This window comes from Quercus robur, chromosome 7, assembly GCF_932294415.1.
Source record: "Quercus robur chromosome 7, dhQueRobu3.1, whole genome shotgun sequence".
NCBI lineage: Eukaryota > Viridiplantae > Streptophyta > Magnoliopsida > Fagales > Fagaceae > Quercus > Quercus robur.
The window spans coordinates 18,223,709-18,243,051 of NC_065540.1; the positions used below are offsets into that span (position 1 = coordinate 18,223,709).

General features: G+C 39.4%; 3 protein-coding genes across 3 annotated transcripts; 1 reads left to right on the forward strand and 2 right to left on the reverse strand.

The window, feature by feature from the left end:
- The first annotated feature begins 1,984 nt into the window (after positions 1-1,984).
- LOC126691110 (uncharacterized) lies at positions 1,985-6,838 on the forward strand. The gene is made up of 3 exons (XM_050386185.1): positions 1,985-2,173; positions 2,288-6,559; positions 6,625-6,838. The coding sequence occupies exons 1-2, from the start codon at positions 1,985-1,987 to the stop codon at positions 6,356-6,358; spliced, it is 4,260 nt and encodes a 1,419-aa protein (XP_050242142.1). The 3' UTR covers positions 6,359-6,559; positions 6,625-6,838.
- Positions 6,839-7,126: 288 nt separating this feature from the next.
- Positions 7,127-9,117, reverse strand: LOC126691111 (uncharacterized). The gene is made up of 4 exons (XM_050386186.1): positions 8,475-9,117; positions 8,207-8,386; positions 7,739-8,130; positions 7,127-7,639 (listed from the first exon to the last, which is right to left on the reverse strand). The coding sequence occupies exons 1-4, from the start codon at positions 9,115-9,117 to the stop codon at positions 7,127-7,129; spliced, it is 1,728 nt and encodes a 575-aa protein (XP_050242143.1).
- A 2,140-nt stretch (positions 9,118-11,257) lies between these two features.
- LOC126692608 (uncharacterized) lies at positions 11,258-12,094 on the reverse strand. The gene has a single exon (XM_050388277.1). It carries the CDS (start codon positions 11,979-11,981, stop codon positions 11,385-11,387), a length of 597 nt encoding a protein of 198 aa, XP_050244234.1. The 5' UTR covers positions 11,982-12,094; the 3' UTR covers positions 11,258-11,384.
- Positions 12,095-19,343: the final 7,249 nt, after the last annotated feature.

The window sequence follows — 19,343 nt, forward strand, 5'->3', positions numbered from 1 at the left end:
CTCATACATGTCTCTATTAATAAGAGTTATTTGTGTCTACCTATATTTAATAAGTTGAAAACTTTGGTAACCATTTGGCATTAGCATATGGGTTAGGATTGTGTCTAATGCATTAATTGTACTGCACACGTTAGGTTACAGACAATTGGACACGTGTCTAGTGCACTAAAAACAAGCAGTGTCCTTAGCATAAATTTACGAATAAGTCTAGTGTCACATAAAGTGGCACAACAAATGCCACAACTCCCCTTTGTGGCGAGTTGTGGTTGGTGGAGGGGGTGTCCGAGCCCACCATCACCCCTCCACCAACCACAACTTGTCACATGGTGGAGAGGTGTCCCCATTTATTGTGCCACGTTATGTGGCAGAAGACTTATTCTAAGTTTACACAAGTCATGTTCAGACCTGCCGCTGAGGACACAGCTCTTGGAAGCCCATCCTTTCAAAATATATACGAGTCACGCGTCAATGAAAGAATAGTCTTTAGAACCGTTTTATGGGATATCTCTCTTTGTGCCACAGTGAATATCTTTGTAAAATCAAAGCTAGCCTATTGGGCACCGCCAACTATTTCAAATTAGCGAGGCTCAAGGACCCAAGGGTCCATCCCTTCCTTTCTTTGCTAGCATAAGTGACGGGAATGACAACTCTACATACCGCTGACGAAGATAACATTACTGACGAGAGAACCATCCATGACGAAGTAAGCAGAAACAGCGAAGGAAGCTATCATCACCGACGAGGCAAAGAGTTATTCAATGCGATCAATCAATGATCCGAGCAGTTACCAAATCAACCAAGAAGACCGTTGGAGGGCCTATTAAAAGTCTCATTACTGGCCAGGTGCGTTACAAAAGAAAGCATTAACAGCCTCAACGGCTAGCCCTGATGGGCTCAGGTATAAAACTCTCACACAACCAACAGAAGGGGATATGCAAAAATACTCTGAAACTATCTATTCTTTTCTTTATTGTGTTTAACTGTGATCCTAACTTTGGCATCGGAGACTTTGTGGCAGGCGCCACACCGGTGTCTCGCGACGAGCAAACCTTCACGCCTCACGGGTGATTCCATCTGCACATTCACTGACGGATTTGTGTTCCATCAGTTTGGCGCCGTCTGTGGGAACGAGTTTTCAGATTTATAGTCGAAAACGTAGTTTCCATCAATTCACCATATCCAGATGGAATCCAACCCAGATTCAACGGCCTTGGCCCAGCAAGTTCAAGCCCTGGCAGCCACCATTGAGGAACTCACCAGGCAGAACCAGGAAATGAAGCTGCGACTCCAGCAGGTTCAACAAGCTCAACAGGAAGAAAACCGGTCCAAGGGTAACACGGAGGGAGAGGGGGATAGCCAACAGAGGGAAACCCCCCGGAGACCAACTACTCCGGACGAACAAAACTCAGATCTTCTTCGGGAAATGAGGAAAGAGATGGACGAACTAAGGAGCGCCATCAAGGAAAAGACAGACCGGAGTGTAGACAAGATGGTAAGGGCTACAGATTCACCCTTCACTGCAGCAGTACTTGATTGCCCCGTGCCGTCAAAGTTTCGCCTGCCTCAGTTAGAACCATTTGACGGACTCAAGGACCCTCAGGATCATCTTAATACCTTTAAGACGACTCTGGGCCTTCAACAACCACCTGACGAGATATTATGCCGTTCCTTCCCTACAACTCTCAAAGGAGCAGCAAGAGAATGGTTTACTAAGTTGCCAAACTCGTCCATAGACAACTTCGACCAGCTAAGCAGCGCTTTCCTGCGTCACTTCATAGGGGGACAACGCCCAAGGAGACCAGTAGATTACTTACTCACCATAAGACAGGGAGAGAAGGAGACTCTGAGGTCATATGTCAAGCGATTCACCCGGGAAACTCTGGAGGTGGACGAAGCTGATGACAAGGTGCAATTGACGACCTTCAAGGCAGGGTTGAAATCCAGAGATCTTGTAGCCTCTCTTGCCAAAAACCCCCCGAAGACAATGGCTGAGATGCTCCTGAAGGCCCAAAAATACATGAACGCGGAAGACGCTCTAGCTGCCATAAAAGATACCGAGAGGCTGGGAGACAAGCCCAAGCGGGAAGACGACCGCAGAGGGCAAAAGAGAGACAGACCAGAACGTCGGAACAATGACGGGAATAGAAGGAGGGATGAAAGAAATCCTCGTCAGGTAAAATTTACTCCATTGGTTATGCCTGTTGACAAGATTTTCACGCAGATCAAGGACGAGCATCATCTCAAATGGCCCAGGCCATTACACTCGTCCCCCAACGTACGTGACAAGAACAAGTATTGCCGGTTCCACAGAGACCACGGCCACAACACGGAAGATTGCAGAGACCTGAAGGAACAAATAGAGGAGTTAATACGGAAAGGAAAGTTGCAGAAATTTGTAAAGAAAGGAGAACATAACAAGTTCAGAGACGACAACAGGACCCAAAATGAATCCTTCATTCGGGATGACGACCATACGTCCCAACCTCCATGCAAAGTGATCGGGGAGATAAACACGATCACGGGAGGACCAGTCTCAGGAGGGTCATTCAGGTCGCTTAGAAAAGCATACCACAGACAGGTAAACAGCGTCCACGCTGTTCCTCCGTCCAAGTACCGACGAACATACCAAGATATGTCCTTTAATGAAGGAGACGCCAGGGGAGTGAAACAGCCTCACAACGATCCCCTGGTCATAGTGCTGAATATAGAAGGGTTCAATACCAGAAGGATCCTTGTTGATAACGGAAGCTCGGCGGACATCATCTACCTCCCAGCCTTCCAGCAGTTGAAGTTAGATCCAAAAAGGCTCCGTCCTTTTGACTCTCCGCTTGTCAGTTTCAGTGGAGACAGGGTCTACCCCAGGGGTATAGTGACTCTGACGGTAACAGCAGGGACCTATCCGTTGCAGCTGACCAAACAAGTAGATTTCCTGGTTGTAGATTGCCCCTCGTCCTACAATGTCATCATTGGGAGGCCTACCCTAAACAAATGGAAGGCAGCAACGTCCACATACTGTTTGAAGGTGAAATTCCCAACAGACGATGGTGTAGGTGAAGTGAAGGGAGATCAGGTCCTGGCGAGGGAGTGCTACCAGGCCGTACTGGCAAGAAAGGAGAACCACACGTGGACGATAGAAGAAAAAGAGGAAGACAGAATGGAGATCCTGGAAGCAGTGGAGTTGGTAGAAGGAAATGCGGACAGGACAACCAGGATAGGGACGACGCTAAGCCCTGAGATGAGAGTGAAACTCATAAAGTTCCTTAAAGGGAATCTTGATGTCTTCGCATGGAGTCACGAGGACATGCCAGGCATATCTCCAGGGATCATCCAGCATAGACTAAATGTGGACGCCAACAAGAAGCCCGTTCAGCAACGACGAAGAACTTTCGCTCCAGAGCGAGATCAGGCAGTAGCAGAAGAGGTAACCAAACTATTGACAGCAGGGTTCATCCGAGAGGTATACTACCCAGAATGGCTCGCCAACATCGTCCTGGTAAAGAAACCAAATGGAAAGTGGAGAATGTGTGTAGACTTCACTGATCTGAATAAAGCATGCCCAAAGGACAGCTTCCCTCTACCAAGGATAGACCAACTCGTGGATTCTACCGCTGGACACAAGTTGTTGACGTTCATGGATGCCTTCTCAGGGTACAACCAGATAAAGATGGCTGAAGAAGACCAGGAGAAGACCGCCTTCATCACCAGCCAGGGACTCTATTGTTACAAGGTGATGCCTTTTGGGTTGAAAAACGCTGGAGCTACATACCAGAGGTTGGTAAACAAAATGTTCAACCAACAAATTGGCAGGAACATGGAAGTATACGTAGACGATATGCTCGTCAAGAGTAAGGAAGAGCTCGCCCATCTGGACGACCTGGAGGAGACTTTTGCAACCCTGAGAAAACACCAGATGAAGTTAAATCCTAGCAAATGTGTTTTTGGGGTAGCCTCGGGAAAATTCCTGGGATTCATGGTGTCCCAGAGAGGAATAGAAGCCAATCCAGAGAAGGTACAAGCTATCATTGACATGGCTTCACCCAAAACCGTCAAGGATGTACAAAAACTTACGGGAAGGATAGCAGCTCTAAACAGGTTCGTCTCCAGGGCCACAGACAAATGCTTGCCCTTTTTCAAAACCCTCAAGCAGGCCTTTGCTTGGACTGACGAATGCGAAGCAGCGTTCCAAGAGTTGAAACGATATCTGAGCAGTCCACCTCTCCTGAGCCCGTCTAAAGGAGGGGAGAACCTATATTTGTACCTGGCAGTATCAGCGTCGGCAGTCAGCGCAGCCTTGATTAGAGAAGAAGGCAAGAAGCAACTCCCGGTGTACTACGTCAGCCAGGCCTTTCAAGGAGCTGAGTTCAGGTACCCAAGAATTGAAAAGATTGCGTTCGCACTTATAGTAGCTTCGCGCAAGCTCAGACCGTATTTCCAGTCAAATCCTATCCTCGTAATGACGGACCAGCCAATCAAGAAGTCAATGAACAAACCGGAAGCAGCAGGGAGAATGGTCCAATGGGCAATCGAACTCAGTCAATTTGACATCGAGTACCATCCAAGAGCAGCCATCAAGGCACAAGCCCTGGCTGACTTCATCGCTGAATTCACTCTTCCAGACGAAGCAGGAACTACCGACGTAGTTGGAAAATGGATAATACAGACAGATGGTTCGTCAGCCCAAAAGAGGGGGGGAGTAGGGGTCGTCATAACCACCCCCGACGGAGAAGTGATGAAATATGGAGTTCAACTGGAGTTCCCAGCCACCAATAACGAAGCCGAATATGAAGGAATACTGACGGGCTTGAGGCTTGGAAAAGCTCTTGGTGCCAAAAACTTGCTTATCCAGAGTGATTCAAAGCTGGTAATCGGACAGATCAGTGGAGAGTACGAGGCAAAGGAGGAAAGGATGCAGAAATACCTTAAACTGACAAGGCAGCTAACTCAGGAGTTCGACACAGTGGATTTCGTCCAGATACCAAGAAACCAGAATATTGAAGCTGACGAAGTGTCGAAACTAGCATCGTCAGAAGCAGGAATGACAAGCGCAGACATGGCAATAGAAATTCAGAAATGCCCAAGTATTGAGGAGGTGGCAGTGCTCACCACCCAGAGCACAAACACCTGGATGACGCCCTTGATATCCTACCTCCAAGACGGACACTTACCTCAGAATACTGACGAAGCCAGAAAGGTCAGAAAGAGAGCGGCTAGGTTCACGATCCTAAATGACGTCTTGTACAAGAGAGGCTTCTCTATGCCCTACCTGAAGTGCGTCGACGAGGACGAGGCCAAATACATCCTAGAAGAGGTACACGGAGGAGTCTGTGGCGACCATGCCGGCCCCAGATCCCTAGTAAACAAAGTGATAAGAGCGGGGTACTTTTGGCCAACCATGCAGGGGGATGCTGCTAACCTCGTCAGGAGATGCAACAGATGCCAGCGGTACGGGAATGTACAACGGCTTCCAGCAGAGAAGATGACGACCATATCCTCCCCATGGCCATTCGCGCAATGGGGAATCGACATCGTCGGTCCTCTGCCCCAAGGTAAAGGTCAGGTAAAATTCCTTCTAGTTGCTATTGACTATTTCACAAAATGGGTTGAAGCAGAGGCTCTAGCAACCATCACTGAGGCTCGGATCCGGAGCTTCGTATGGAAAAACATTATCTGCAGGTTCGGGATCCCTTTGACGATCATATCCGATAATGGGAAGCAGTTCGATAGCCAAGGCTTCAGAGAGTTCTGCTCGAACCTCGGGATCAAGAATCAATTCTCATCCCCGGGACACCCCCAGGCAAATGGACAGACGGAAGTAACAAACAGGACGTTGCTCAAGATAATCAAAACCAAGCTGGACGAAGCAAAAGGTGCCTGGCCCGAAGAACTGCCTAATGTCTTGTGGGCATACAGGACTACAGCCAGAACCCCGACAGGAGAGACACCCTTCAGGCTCACCTACGGCTCAGAAGCAGTGATCCCAGTAGAAGTTGGAGTAACAAGCATCAGGCGAGGAGCTTTCAGAGAGGGACTCAATGACGAGGGACTGCAGTTCAACCTGGATTGCTTGGATGAAATAAGAGACAATGCGTCCAGTCGAATGACAAAGTATCAAAAGAAAATGGCCGAGTATTACAATAAGAGGGTCAAACTCAGGCGGCTGGCCATAGGGGACCTCGTCCTTCGCAAAGTCACTATAGCTACTAAAGACCAGACTCAAGGGAAGCTGGGCCCTACATGGGAAGGGCCATATCGCGTCGTTCATTACTCTAGGCAAGGGAGTTACCATCTGGAAACTATGGACGGACGAAAACTCCCTCGTCCTTGGAACATTGAGCATTTAAAGAAATACCATGAGTAAATGTAACACACGAATGCACTCGTTATTGAAGTTAATAAAAGTATTATTCATTCAATGTTTTTGCGCAGGCAGCACAGGTCAACCATGAGGCCTATAAATCACTAAGTAACAAGATTCCGCCTTGACGGATGTAAGTTACCGACGACCATAATACTATGGTTAAAAGACTTAAGTAACAAGATTCCGCCTTGACGGATGTAGGTTACCGACGACCATAACACTGGTTGAAAGACTTAAGTAACAAGATTCCGCCTTGACGGATGTAGGTTACCGACGGCCATAACACTGGTTGAAAGACTTAAGTAACAAGATTCCGCCTTGACGGATGTAAGTTACCGACGACCATAATACTATGGTTAAAAGACTAAGTAATAAGATTCCGCCTTGACGGATGTAAATTACTGAAGACCATAATACTATGGTTAAAATACTAAGTAATAAAATTCCGCCTTGACGGATGTAAATTACTGACGTTAAAAGAACAAGGGATAAGAGTCCGTCTAGACGGACGTAAGTCGAATGGCAGGAGTCAGTTCACAGAAGAGCACAGTGCATTAAATCAACAACTAATTAACAAAGCACAAAAAGTACGGACGGATGTAAACCAGCCAGAAGAAAAGTAAGTACGCTTCATTCCAGCCCATAAACACTGGGTCGATATCATTGTTTTCAAAATAAAGCAAATTGTTTTGAAATTAGATTTACAAAAAAAAAAAAGCCCAAAAACAAGACGGGCACCCACAATAATATTTTTCTAAGTAAGTAGAGTCAAGCATCAGCTGTGCCTTCACTGGCCGGCACGTCAGCAACGGGTTCAGGGACATCATCACCGGGGGCAGAAGACGAAGCTGCCTCCTCCAGGGCCATTTCCTTGTCCACCTCCTCCAAATCCAGGCTCTCCAGGTTGACTCCGGAAGGATGCTTGATCATGTACCTCCGGAGAAGCTCAAATCCCTTAAAATACCAGCTGAAGAGCACGGTGTTGTACTCATCAGTGGTCTGGAAAGCCTCCACGGATCGAGCGGCGATGTTCACTAGCTTCTCCTTGGCTGCCTGAAGTTGCTCGTCCTTCTCCTGAGTCAACCCGCGCTCAACTCTGAGGTCGTCCTCCAGCACCTTGACCTTCTCCTTCAGTGTCGTGGCCTCGTCCATAGAAGTAATCAGGTTCGTCCTCAGGTCAGAGTTCTCCTTCTCCTGAGCCTCCATCCGGGTCGCCAGAGACGCCACCTTGGCCCCTTGAGTGAGGTACTCAGCAGTGATATGGATACTCTCTCCCAACACCTGGAGGAAATTATGAAGTCGTCTATAAAAAATAAAAAAAAAAAAAAAAAAAAAAAAAAAAAAAAAAAAAAGAAATGATGAAGAGGGAAGAACCCGAACCTGGACCAGTTTGTGGACGTGACGGGAAGCCACATCGTTTAAGGACAAGTCAGATAGAGCCTTCAAGTCCGCTGAAGTAACGACCTCGTGAGCTCTTTCCACAGCCAAAGACTCGTCATCCCATATGGTGGACGGACGAGTATCAGTCTTCTCCTTTCCTTTGCCAACCACGCGCGGCCTTTTAGAGCCAGGAGTAGGAATCTCTTCTATTGAAGCGGTCGGGGAGGCAGTCCTCGTCGTTTCAGAGGCTATGGAAGGAACAATGCTGAGCGGGATGGAGGCAGAACCCTTCCCGGTAACTCGCACGGTCTTCTTCCCCAAATTGGACAGGGGTTCGTCCTTCTTTGACCTCATCTTTGCATACATGTCCTTGTTAAACTTGGTCGTCATCTCTGCAAGAAGAAAGTGTGTCAAAGAAGTGCTTAAGTGTACAGAAGATGAATCAGCATTGACGAAGTTAAAACTTACTCTTTTTTCCTTCAATGCCAAGCTGACGAAGAACGAAAGGAGATGGGTCAGGACCAAGGTTGTAAAACGCAAGAGATCGAGGGTCAACCAGCTCGTCCCAGCTCTCAATCGTCTCAGCGTACCCGATGGCGGTCTCTATACGTTCCTTATATCGTCTCTTCAGCCCAGGCCGTCTCTTAACTATACCAAACAAAGAAACAAAGAAGTCAGCAAGATCAGAACTTGAAAATTGGCAAGATTGAAACAACGGGGAGAAATACTGACGCACCTAAGGTCGGGGTTCCCCACCGACGGAGTAACCTCGGGATATCACCCCAATCACTGCTAGATTGGGTCTCGAAGTCGTCCCCAGACACAAAGAAAAAGCGCGACTTCCAATACCTGAATGACGAAGGCAATCCCTTGACGATTCTAATCTTTCTCTCCCAAGGGACTAATTCGTAATATCCCCACTCTTTAGACTCTTTCAAACGATACAGGTAGGTGAGCTCACCTATCCTGATCATATCCCCGTTGGAGGCCAACCATATTTGCATACAGTTAATGACGATCCTCCACGAGTTTGGCATGAGCTGTCCAGGGGCTATACCAAAATGATTTAAAAGTTCCATCAGGAACGGGTGGACGGGGAACCTAAGCCCACAGGTGAAGGCTGACTCATAAAAACATATTTCGCCTGGAAAGAAGTGACAAGCCCTATCTTCTTCCCTGGGACGACGAACACGAACCCTAGACGGAAATTGAAACCTATCCTTAAATCTATTCACGGTCTCGTCATCCAGACCACAAATCTCCCTAAGGGCATAAAAAGCCCTAACCTCTCGAGAACCAGAGACGGCGGTATCTCCTTCAGCCGGGCCACCACTGGACGATAGCCCAGTCTCGAGGTCACTAGACCTAACCTCAGACATTAATCTTCTCCCTCCTAAACCCTCAAACCAATTTAGCGATTGACGGAGCAACGGTAACAACTCACTCAAAACGACACTCAGACTATTGCCTTCGTACACAAAATTTTCCAAAAAAGGGTAAGTACCCAAAGATCCCCCTAGACGCGCAAAAAGGAAGGAGATCGACGGGCAAGCTGTCCTAACCTCTAAGCTATCAACCATGGAAAATACAGAAACCAAAAGGAAAACAAAGCACGAAACTGAAACCCCAAAAGAAAAGCAAAAGCCAACACCAGAATAGAAGCGAAAAGGGAATAGCAAATCAGAAATTATACAGTAAAAGAAGAAAAAGAAGAAAGAAAAAGGAAAGAAGAACATACCTCCAATGGCGGAACGGCAGAAGCAGCACAAGGCAGATCGGAGAAGAAGGAAGCCACAAAATATTCAGAGTATCTCTAAAAAACTGGTTTGCTTTTGCTCTCTGAGAAATAAACGAAAAGTTGAAAAGGAGAAGTTTTAAATGTGGGCCAAAAAACGATTGAAAAACCAGCGGGAAACCCAAGGGTCATGCCATTAATTCCACAGACCATCAAGCGCCACGTGGCCATGATTGCGTGTAACGCCGCCACTAAACATTAAAGGCGGAACAGAACCCCAAGAGTCACAAGAAAAACTTTTCAGCTTCTGTGATCGTCATGACAGGTCACCGACGACCCCAGAACCTGGGGGGCAACTGACGGGAATGACAACTCTACATACCGCTGACGAAGATAACATTACTGACGAGAGAACCATCCATGACGAAGTAAGCAGAAACAGCGAAGGAAGCTATCATCACCGACGAGGCAAAGAGTTATTCAATGCGATCAATCAATGATCCGAGCAGTTACCAAATCAACCAAGAAGACCGTTGGAGGGCCTATTAAAAGTCTCATTACTGGCCAGGTGCGTTACAAAAGAAAGCATTAACAGCCTCAACGGCTAGCCCTGATGGGCTCAGGTATAAAACTCTCACACAACCAACAGAAGGGGATATGCAAAAATACTCTGAAACTATCTATTCTTTTCTTTATTGTGTTTAACTGTGATCCTAACTTTGGCATCGGAGACTTTGTGGCAGGCGCCACACCGGTGTCTCGCGACGAGCAAACCTTCACGCCTCACGGGTGATTCCATCTGCACATTCACTGACGGATTTGTGTTCCATCAGTAACAAACTCCAATCAATTTGGTGTGAACTGGAGACTTCTTCAGAAACAGTATTTGATGCTTGAAAGCGTCCCCGAAGTTGTGCCGAACTTTGTTAGCTACCATCATCATCATGCCCAGCACATGCTTTGCTTTGACCAAAGGTGCCTCCCAACACAGAGTAAATTGTTGGACGTTGGAGGTTGTAATATAATATTAGCCACACAAAAAAGAAGTATCCACAGATTATAGATTTGAAGATTGCTTTTGAGTTAATAACGAATTGAAGCTAGATCTTATGATCATCTTAACCAGGAAAGTAAGCTATTTTGGAGACAAAACCAACTAAGATTCTATATTAATGAACCCAAAATGAATGATATTTATAGTAATTCTTTGACAAGTAATGACTAATGACTGAAGCTAGCCTCTCCTATGAAGTGAACGAATTGCATATATGATTTAATGTGGAAGCATCAGAACTCTGAATCAGTGAATCTTGAATAACAGTCTACTGATTCTGCTCACAAATTATTTATTAAAAAAAATATAGAACAACAACAACAACAACAAAGTGACAAATTTATCAAAGAACTACACCAAAGGTCATTGGATAGAGATCAACTTGGATATTCATGACTTTTCCTTCTCTTTTCTTTTTGCGCTACTTGGGTAGAAGTTACAAATTACAAGTTAAGAATGATTTTTACGTTAATTAAAAAGAACCACATACAAAATACAAGTGTAGAGTTTATTCATTACGTTTATGAGTATACAAAATACAGATAACAGATTAGAATTCCCAAAATCTGATGAACGAAGAACCACACAAGAAAACTAATTGGAAAATATAAAAATTGTAAGCAATAATTATTATTTATAACTCATAATTCGTATTAAATAAAAGTATAAAACTCAAGAATTAAAAATTGCAAGTAGAAACGCTCCCAGTCTACCATGTCTAGTAACAGTATGAAATAAATAAAATTCTTTAATCCCCAAAAAAATATAAATAAAAATAAATTACAGATGGAACAAAAAATGTAAACAGGGAAAGTAGTAGTTGTACTTGTAGTACTTGCTAGGAAGTATAGGAATTATTAAAATTGTGTCTTATACTTGCAGGTTTGATCTCTAATAGTTTGATTGGATACAAAGACAGAGAAATCACAGGACGAGGTCGAAACAGCGTGAATCTTTAAACCCAAGATTTTGACTTTCCCAGAAATTCTGACGTTGCTGTTGAGTGCCAACACACCAGATTTCACATCGGAATACAAGTCGGAGTTGGAAAGCAAACGGTCCGCCATGAGCGTGAGCGAGACGTTCATGGGTTTGGTCTCGCCGGCGGAGATTTGATCGGCGGGAATGGGGACTTCGCCGACGAGCTGGCCCCGGTAGTTGAGAAAGGCGGTGGAGTTGGAGTACTTGAAACCGGCCTTGTTTGGGTTCTTGACGGAGAGATCGATATCGAGAGTGACGTTGAGGTGCACCTTGAATTTGGTTATATCGAAAGAGACATCGAGGTCTTCGATGCTCATGTGGTCGTAGGAGATCACGGGGCGCTTGGCCTTGAAGACAGTGAGTGCTAATATGAGTATGAGGATTACTATGGCGATGATGATACAGATTGTTGTGCCTACACAGCAACAAGTCCTGTTTCTGTTTCTCTTGTGATTCGCTTTCTCGACATCCATCTTTTTGGATACACTGTCTGTCACTCGCTACTCAGTACTAGGGAAAAGAGGAAAGACAATATAAAATATTCGATTCTTATCGATTGTGTTTGTGGCTACTTTAGATTCGAATGACTCGTAATATAAATAATAAAAAGGTTTGCTTTATAATTTGGGATTTTAAGATTTGCTTCATAATTAATTAATTAATTAATTAAATGAATTGACAGGAAATTGAATGAAAGAAAGATCTATTTACCGACATGGCCTAGTTGGTAAGATATCGGTTTAACAAGTGTCAAGTTTGAGTTCGAACCTTAGTAACTAATTATGTATTAGTATTTTTATATCTCATCTATATTCCAAACGATTCAAAAAATAGTAAGTGAATTGCTCACAAATTAAATGTATAGAGTCTCGTCTAAAAACAAATAAGATGCTACTATGATCACACAAATAAAAATGCTACATTGGTCATCTCCTCTATCCATTTTTCTTAAAAAAAAAAAAAAAAAAGGGTTCGATTTTGATGTTGGTGGGAAAATATGAAGAACAGGGCTCACAGCCCAGTGACGGTGTTAGGGGAAGTGGGGACCAGTGAGCCATGCTTAATTAAGAGAGCCCACGTTAGCATTCAATGGTTGCGGCCTCTGCAGGCCGCGTGTACTAAGAAAGATACAGCTTTTTCCGCAGCGCTGGATTGCTGGCTTATTTTTTGGGTAAATATCTTCTTTTTTTTTTGTTGGAAGAATTTTTGGGTAAATCTCAACTTGATATTTGATCAACTTTAAAAATAAAAATAATTTTTCTACTCGCAACTTATGCTGATATGCCTTAACATTTACGATGTGATATATAATATGAATATTATAATAAGCAAGAACTATATCAATTTTTTTTTTAACTGCTTTTATTCTTCTTTTTTTTTTTTTGGAGGAACAAATGCTTTTATTCTTAACAAAAAAATATATATGCATTTTTATATTCCTAACTCTACATGCGAACTTAAAAAAATTTCTAGGAAAAAAAAATGTTTGTTTTCAGAAAATAAAATTTTTTTTAACTAATAAAGAAATTTACTTAGTTATATCTTTCATGAACGTATGCTCTAAATACTACTAAAATAAATGAGTTATACATGGCAAAAAGTATTGAATATTAGAAGACAAAAATGAGACATTATTATTAATACTTTAAAAGAGTATCAATAAAAAAATTTTAATATAAAGAGGATCATTAATACTTATATGATTTTATGAATATATGCTTTAAATACTATTAAAATTAATGAGTTATATATGGCAAAAAAAATGGAGAATGGAAACACTATTTCAATTTTCTTTAATAAGGGGGAGAGGGGGATTAAGTAACATTTTTTTTTTTTTGTCAGAAAGTAACATTTAAACAAAATTTTCAATTTTTATTAAAAACTATAGGAGGAGAGGGGATTCTTTAGAAAGCCAAGGGTGGCCATGACCCCCCTCTCCCTGCTGCTCACCGTTAAATACATTTCACATTCAAATTTTGTTCTCTCTCCCTATACAAAATTGTAGGTAAATCTTAATTTAAGAAACCTTTTGTTTAACTACTCCATCTGACTCAATATTTTTTCCCCTCCACCTTGATCCTCTAATAGACAATTACCATATTTGAGGAATCCAATCGCCCAAGTCAACATATGTCATAGAAAGAGTTACACAGAGACCAAAATCAAAACAAAACACTAATGCCTAAGGTACCGTGCTAGTTAATTTTGGACGAACACTATAACTAACAATTATTATATTTTAAATGTCTTACTAATCTAACGTGGGTGATTTATTGGGTCTTATAGCCAAGTGTTATATAGGCTAATTCCCTCTTTGGTCACCGGATATGCAATTAATTGAGCCTCCAATTGCAAACTCCAAATTTCCTTGGTAATTATAGGCAACTCCAATGATACCCAACATCCAATCAACATTAAAGTTTTGAAGGTAATAATGGGTATGATGATTTTAACCTTCTCTCATAGAATTTGGACAATTGGAGAGGGAAAAGGTTGATGAGGATTTAAGCTCTAGGACTCTTAAGTTCTTGCTAACTCTTCATATGGGAATTGAGCGTGTAAAATCGTGGGAAATGAGATCTTAAATAGTAAAGGTGAGGATTGGAGCAACACATAAAAAATAACATAATTCTCTTAGGTTCTCACAATTTCACTAGTACAGTACAAGAGAGAGAGAGAGAGAGAGAGGTGAACTCTCTATACAACAATTTGCCTGACGCTCCTACTTAATGTCTAAATTAACTAATTATTGAATAAATGCTTCTTCTTTTTTTAGAAATAATTATTGAACAAATGTTAAAAGTGCAATAAAAAAATAAAATTCAAGATTAATTGACCTACTAATATGTTTAATTAAACAATCACTTAGATTGTGGATGGACATTACAATATCCCTAAGTTATTACTTGAATACCATTAGACATTACAGATTTTTTTTTTTTTTTTTTTTTTTTGACAATTGATAGTATAATCCCACCCTTCTCTATTTCAAAACCACTCGAATCTAAATTCATGAATCCCTTAAACTTTTAAGGTTTAAAGAAGTACCAACTCACCTTAACTTAGGGGTGGTATGGATTAATATATATTTTTTTTTTATGAAGGTACAGTTTAGTATTAAATTATAGGAACGTTAATGAATGCAACGTCTATTTCTCCTAGACATTTTTTTTTTCTTTTTACAAAACTTCTAAGTATTGCGAACCCTATAAAATTCAAAGGGAACGTGAGCTTGCGTGCAAGATATTCCTTACTTTTAAGTTTTAACATGAATCATGATTTAGAATACAAGTAGGGCCGTAGGGGCATCAACATATGCTGTGTAGTTCAGCTGTCTAATTCTAATTGCTTGCTTTTTTGTGAGTGGAACCATGGACTGGAGTGCAAGATCTTGCAAGCATGGGTCACGCTCTGTTAATTTTCTGTTAATTTTAGCAATGATGTTTTATAGGAAATGAATCATTTTTTAAAAAGTATTTTCTATAAAACTATCTCATTTTCCTATGTTTGGTAGCAACGTTGAATGAGTTGAAAAACAATTTCCTAACTTCCTTTATTTAGTTTACTAGGAGATAGAATTGTTTTTCAAAAAAAATTAATGGAAAATAATCTCTAAAAATAAGTCATACTTTTTATGTTCACTAACAATAGTTTTTTTTTTATGCAATCAAATACTGAAAAATATGAAAAATTATCTTTACATAAGGTTTCTAACGAAACAAATTGGGTGTAATAGATTAATTAATCAATAATCATAAACAATCAATATCACGAGCATCCAAAGAAGTAAGATACAAAAGCAGCGATTATCTCAACATACAATATTAGATGCAGACGTGTGGTTGAGAGTTTCAAAATTCGTTTATATATATATATATATATATATATATATATATTGTAAAAGAGTTTTAAAATTTCAGTAATATTGTTTGGTCTACTTTAAGAGTGAAATACTAAAATCATGGTTTAGATACTCTCCCTCTCATCTACTAAATGCAACTGTTGAATTAATAAATAAATAAAATTAGCTTAGTTTGCGGGTTCCTAACATACGTATCATTTGATCGTAATTAAACCTTGACCATTTTATTTTTTAATTTTTAGAATCAACCTTGACCAAAAATTACAATTGAATGGACTGTACAATTGAGAGTAGTTTAAAAGTAAATCACATATTTTAAAATTTTAAATCACGCCTTGTACTTTCTCATACGCTTCAATTTGCACCATGGATTCATTTATGGTGATATTATTCATGGAAAATGGTTAAACAAAAACAAGTTAGGTAGTATATTGAGACTTGTAGGATCTCATAATTTTATACTTAGGGTCTATTTAGATACTGTTTATTTTGCTGAAAACTGAAAACTTATTGCTGAAAATACTGTAACAAAATATTTTTTATTGCTGAAAATATTTTTCACGCGTTTTTCATCACTTGGCTAGTCCATGAACAGTCCCATAGGACCAGCCAAGTAAAATGCAAATGCACGCACACGCAAAAATGTCATTACACAAACGTACACTTAAGAAGACCATTCTAAATGCATAGCCACCTTTTTTTTTGTCACAATGTGGCCTCCTTAAGGATTTTTTATTATTATAAATAATTCAATAGAGAGATAGTTTGAACCCTAAATATTTCTATTAAGAATACCAATAGCAACAACTGTTCTCAAACTGACACTTTTTAGTATTCTTAATAGAAACAGTTGAGAACAGTTGTTGGAGTTAATTCGATAGAATAGTTGTTGCTTAAAAATTAATAAAAAAATTATAGTTGAGACTTGAGATTATATAATTTGAATTAATTAAATATAATTTTTTCCCTAAAAATTAATAAAAAAATTAGATTAATCACCTTGTATTGTTAAAAGTATATATAATGATTTATATTACCAATAAACTAAAAAAAAAATTAATATCTTATGAATTTACTTATAAGTTTATATAAGAATATTTTAAACACTTATACATACAAACATATAATATTATGTATATTTTAATTGAGACTCATGTTTGTGAGTTTGTTGACTATCATCTGCTAACCTCATCACACACGCTTTGCACATGTGATGGGGCCTTTTTAATTTTTATTTTTTGGGGTTTACACATTTTACTCATGGCATTTTTTTACATAAATACCATCCTATTTTGTGCGTACGATGAGTTTTTTTTTTTTTTTTGGGTTTACACGTTTTACTCATAGCATTTTTTTTTCACATAAATTTCATCATACTATATAAAGGTGTATAGACCAAGCTCTTGAAAGTGAAAGAAATGAATACACCAAACCAAATCAACATGTACTTAAATATAAACACAATCACATTGGTGGTAATGATTCCTCTTCAACATTTGACTTTAAAATTATCAATGTAAAAGAGAAATGTACACTTTCAATTGAATGAACTAACAAAACGAAATATAATAATAGTAATAATAATAATAATGAAAAAGAAAAAGAAGATAACAACTTGCCCAAATGTACCCCAAATTCTCACAATCTCATCTTTACTCCTTGTATAGGAAACATACCTCTTTGAAAAGAAAGAGAGATAGTGATGAAGTGAGAAAAAAAAAATTGTGGGGATCAAAGGAATTGTGGAAATCGATTTTTTTTTTTTTTTTTTAATGTGGAAATAGACTTGAAAAAGAGATAAAGAAAAAGAAATTTTTTTTTTTTTAAAAAGTGAGATTTGTAAAGAATTACAAAAACAAAAATACACAAACTAACAAATTAATAATTTCAACAATGTCAAAGGAAACAAACCTTTCTGAAATTTGAGATGGTGATCAGGTGAGTAAAAAATTGAGGCAATCCAAAAATCTACGCAAAGAAACTAAAAAGATGTGTAAAATGTTTATGATATATATATATATATATATATAGAGAGAGAGAGAGAGAGAGAGAGAGAGAGAGAGAGCTAATTTTTAGGAAAAAAGATGTGTCAAAATTTTAAAATTTATTAAACCGTTTAGTGATAAAAACTTGTGGCCATGTCATTTTGGAATTAGAAAAAAGAAGAGTACATTTGTGGGGAAAAATTAATTTTATTTTTTTAAAAGAAGAAGTTATATTATTACTTGTCTTACAAACGTGAGAGAGAAATGTGGGCAAATGTAGTGATCACAACTTGCGGCCATTTCACTTTGACAATTAGAAAAAAAAAAATGTACGTTTGTGGGGGGAAAAAACAATTTTATTTATTTTTAAAAGAAGAAGTTGTATTAGTGCTTGATTACTGATGTTAGAGGAAAAATGTTTTTTTTTTTTTAGAATGAAACTTGGAAGTTTTATTAAAAAGATTAGCCTGAATCGATTAGTAGTATAGAATAAAGGTGTGGAGAAACATCCTCCATCCACACCAAGTAACCACTAACATGTCTAGCATATTTAGTTAAGTTATGAGCAACAGAATTATCAAGGCTACATACATAGGAGAAAGAGATAAAATTGGCATCTGTAATAGTTTTGGCTGGGGCGAGAATATGGCTAAATGGGGCAAGAGAATCCTCCTCACTGCTGAGTATCTTGATCACGGATTTTGAGTCACCTTCAAGAACAAAGGAGTTGCACCCAATTTCCAAAGCAAACAATATAGCTTGCGCTACAGCCAAGGCTCCACCATGTCCGAGCTAAAAGGTAGAGGGATTTGCTACGATAGTGAAACTATGACCTAACCTTGATTGTCTTGGATCACCACACCTAGACCAACTTTGCATATATCCTTGAATATCGCTCCATCGAAGTTAACCTTTAGGGATTTTGGGGGAGGTGGAGACCATCTGATTCATGGTTGTATGTGGGCAGCCACGTGAGAGAAAAATGTGGAGATGGAATAAAAAAACTATTTTTATTTTTTTAATTTAGCTAAAATTTAGGAGTTTTTAAATTAATAATTTTACATGTTTAACTCTATTAATTTTTATTTATTTTTTTTATATACAAAATAGAAATTCTACTCTAGTCTAATCTAAGTGTACATGTATGAGAAATTTCTTCTTGAAGACTTGAATTCCAGCACTTAAACTTGTGAAGTGACTATCACACCAAGGATATGCGATGTACGATGGTTAACCCTATTAGTTAAGTTTTACAAATAGATGAATTTAAGGGTATGTTAGGTATCAAAATTGAGGATTTCAAATATGGAAAGTCCCTTAAATAGTAGTATAGATATTATTAATAACAGGATTCCCTGTTTGGGTTTCAACATTTTGCGCACTAAAATACCCTCACGCAAATTCTTAAATTATCTAAAATACGCCCCTATCTTTTAGTTAAATAATTTTAAATTAAAGAACACTAACTAGTTAAAAGAGTAATTTACTATTCCTAAGTTTTAGGCACTTTCCTCTATCTTCTCCGTTTAGTTTAAAACTTAGGACACTATCTCTATTTCATGTTCAAACATTATTCCTTTTTTTTTTTTTTTATGCGAACATTATTCCATTTTACCTTACTTATTTATTTTTTTTTTTTAAAAACTATTATTTATATATTACTTTTAAACATTATAACACTAAACTCAAAAAACAAATAAATAAAAAAGAGTATTATTGTACATGCAAAGCGCGAATAATGATTCTAGTATTATTATATTTGATTTTGATTTGTTCAATAATCAAACTCATATTTTTTTTTCTTTTTTTTTTAATTTAAAAAAAAGATAAAAAAAAAAAAAGAGAAGAGAGTTTTGATTAGATACTTGAAAAGGCCGTACACTTACTTATTATTCAAAAAAAAAAGAAAAAAAAAGATTAGTTTTAATTATAAACAAGGTTTTTTAAAAAAAAAAATTTTTTTAAAGCTGAAGTCAAACGGTTACATA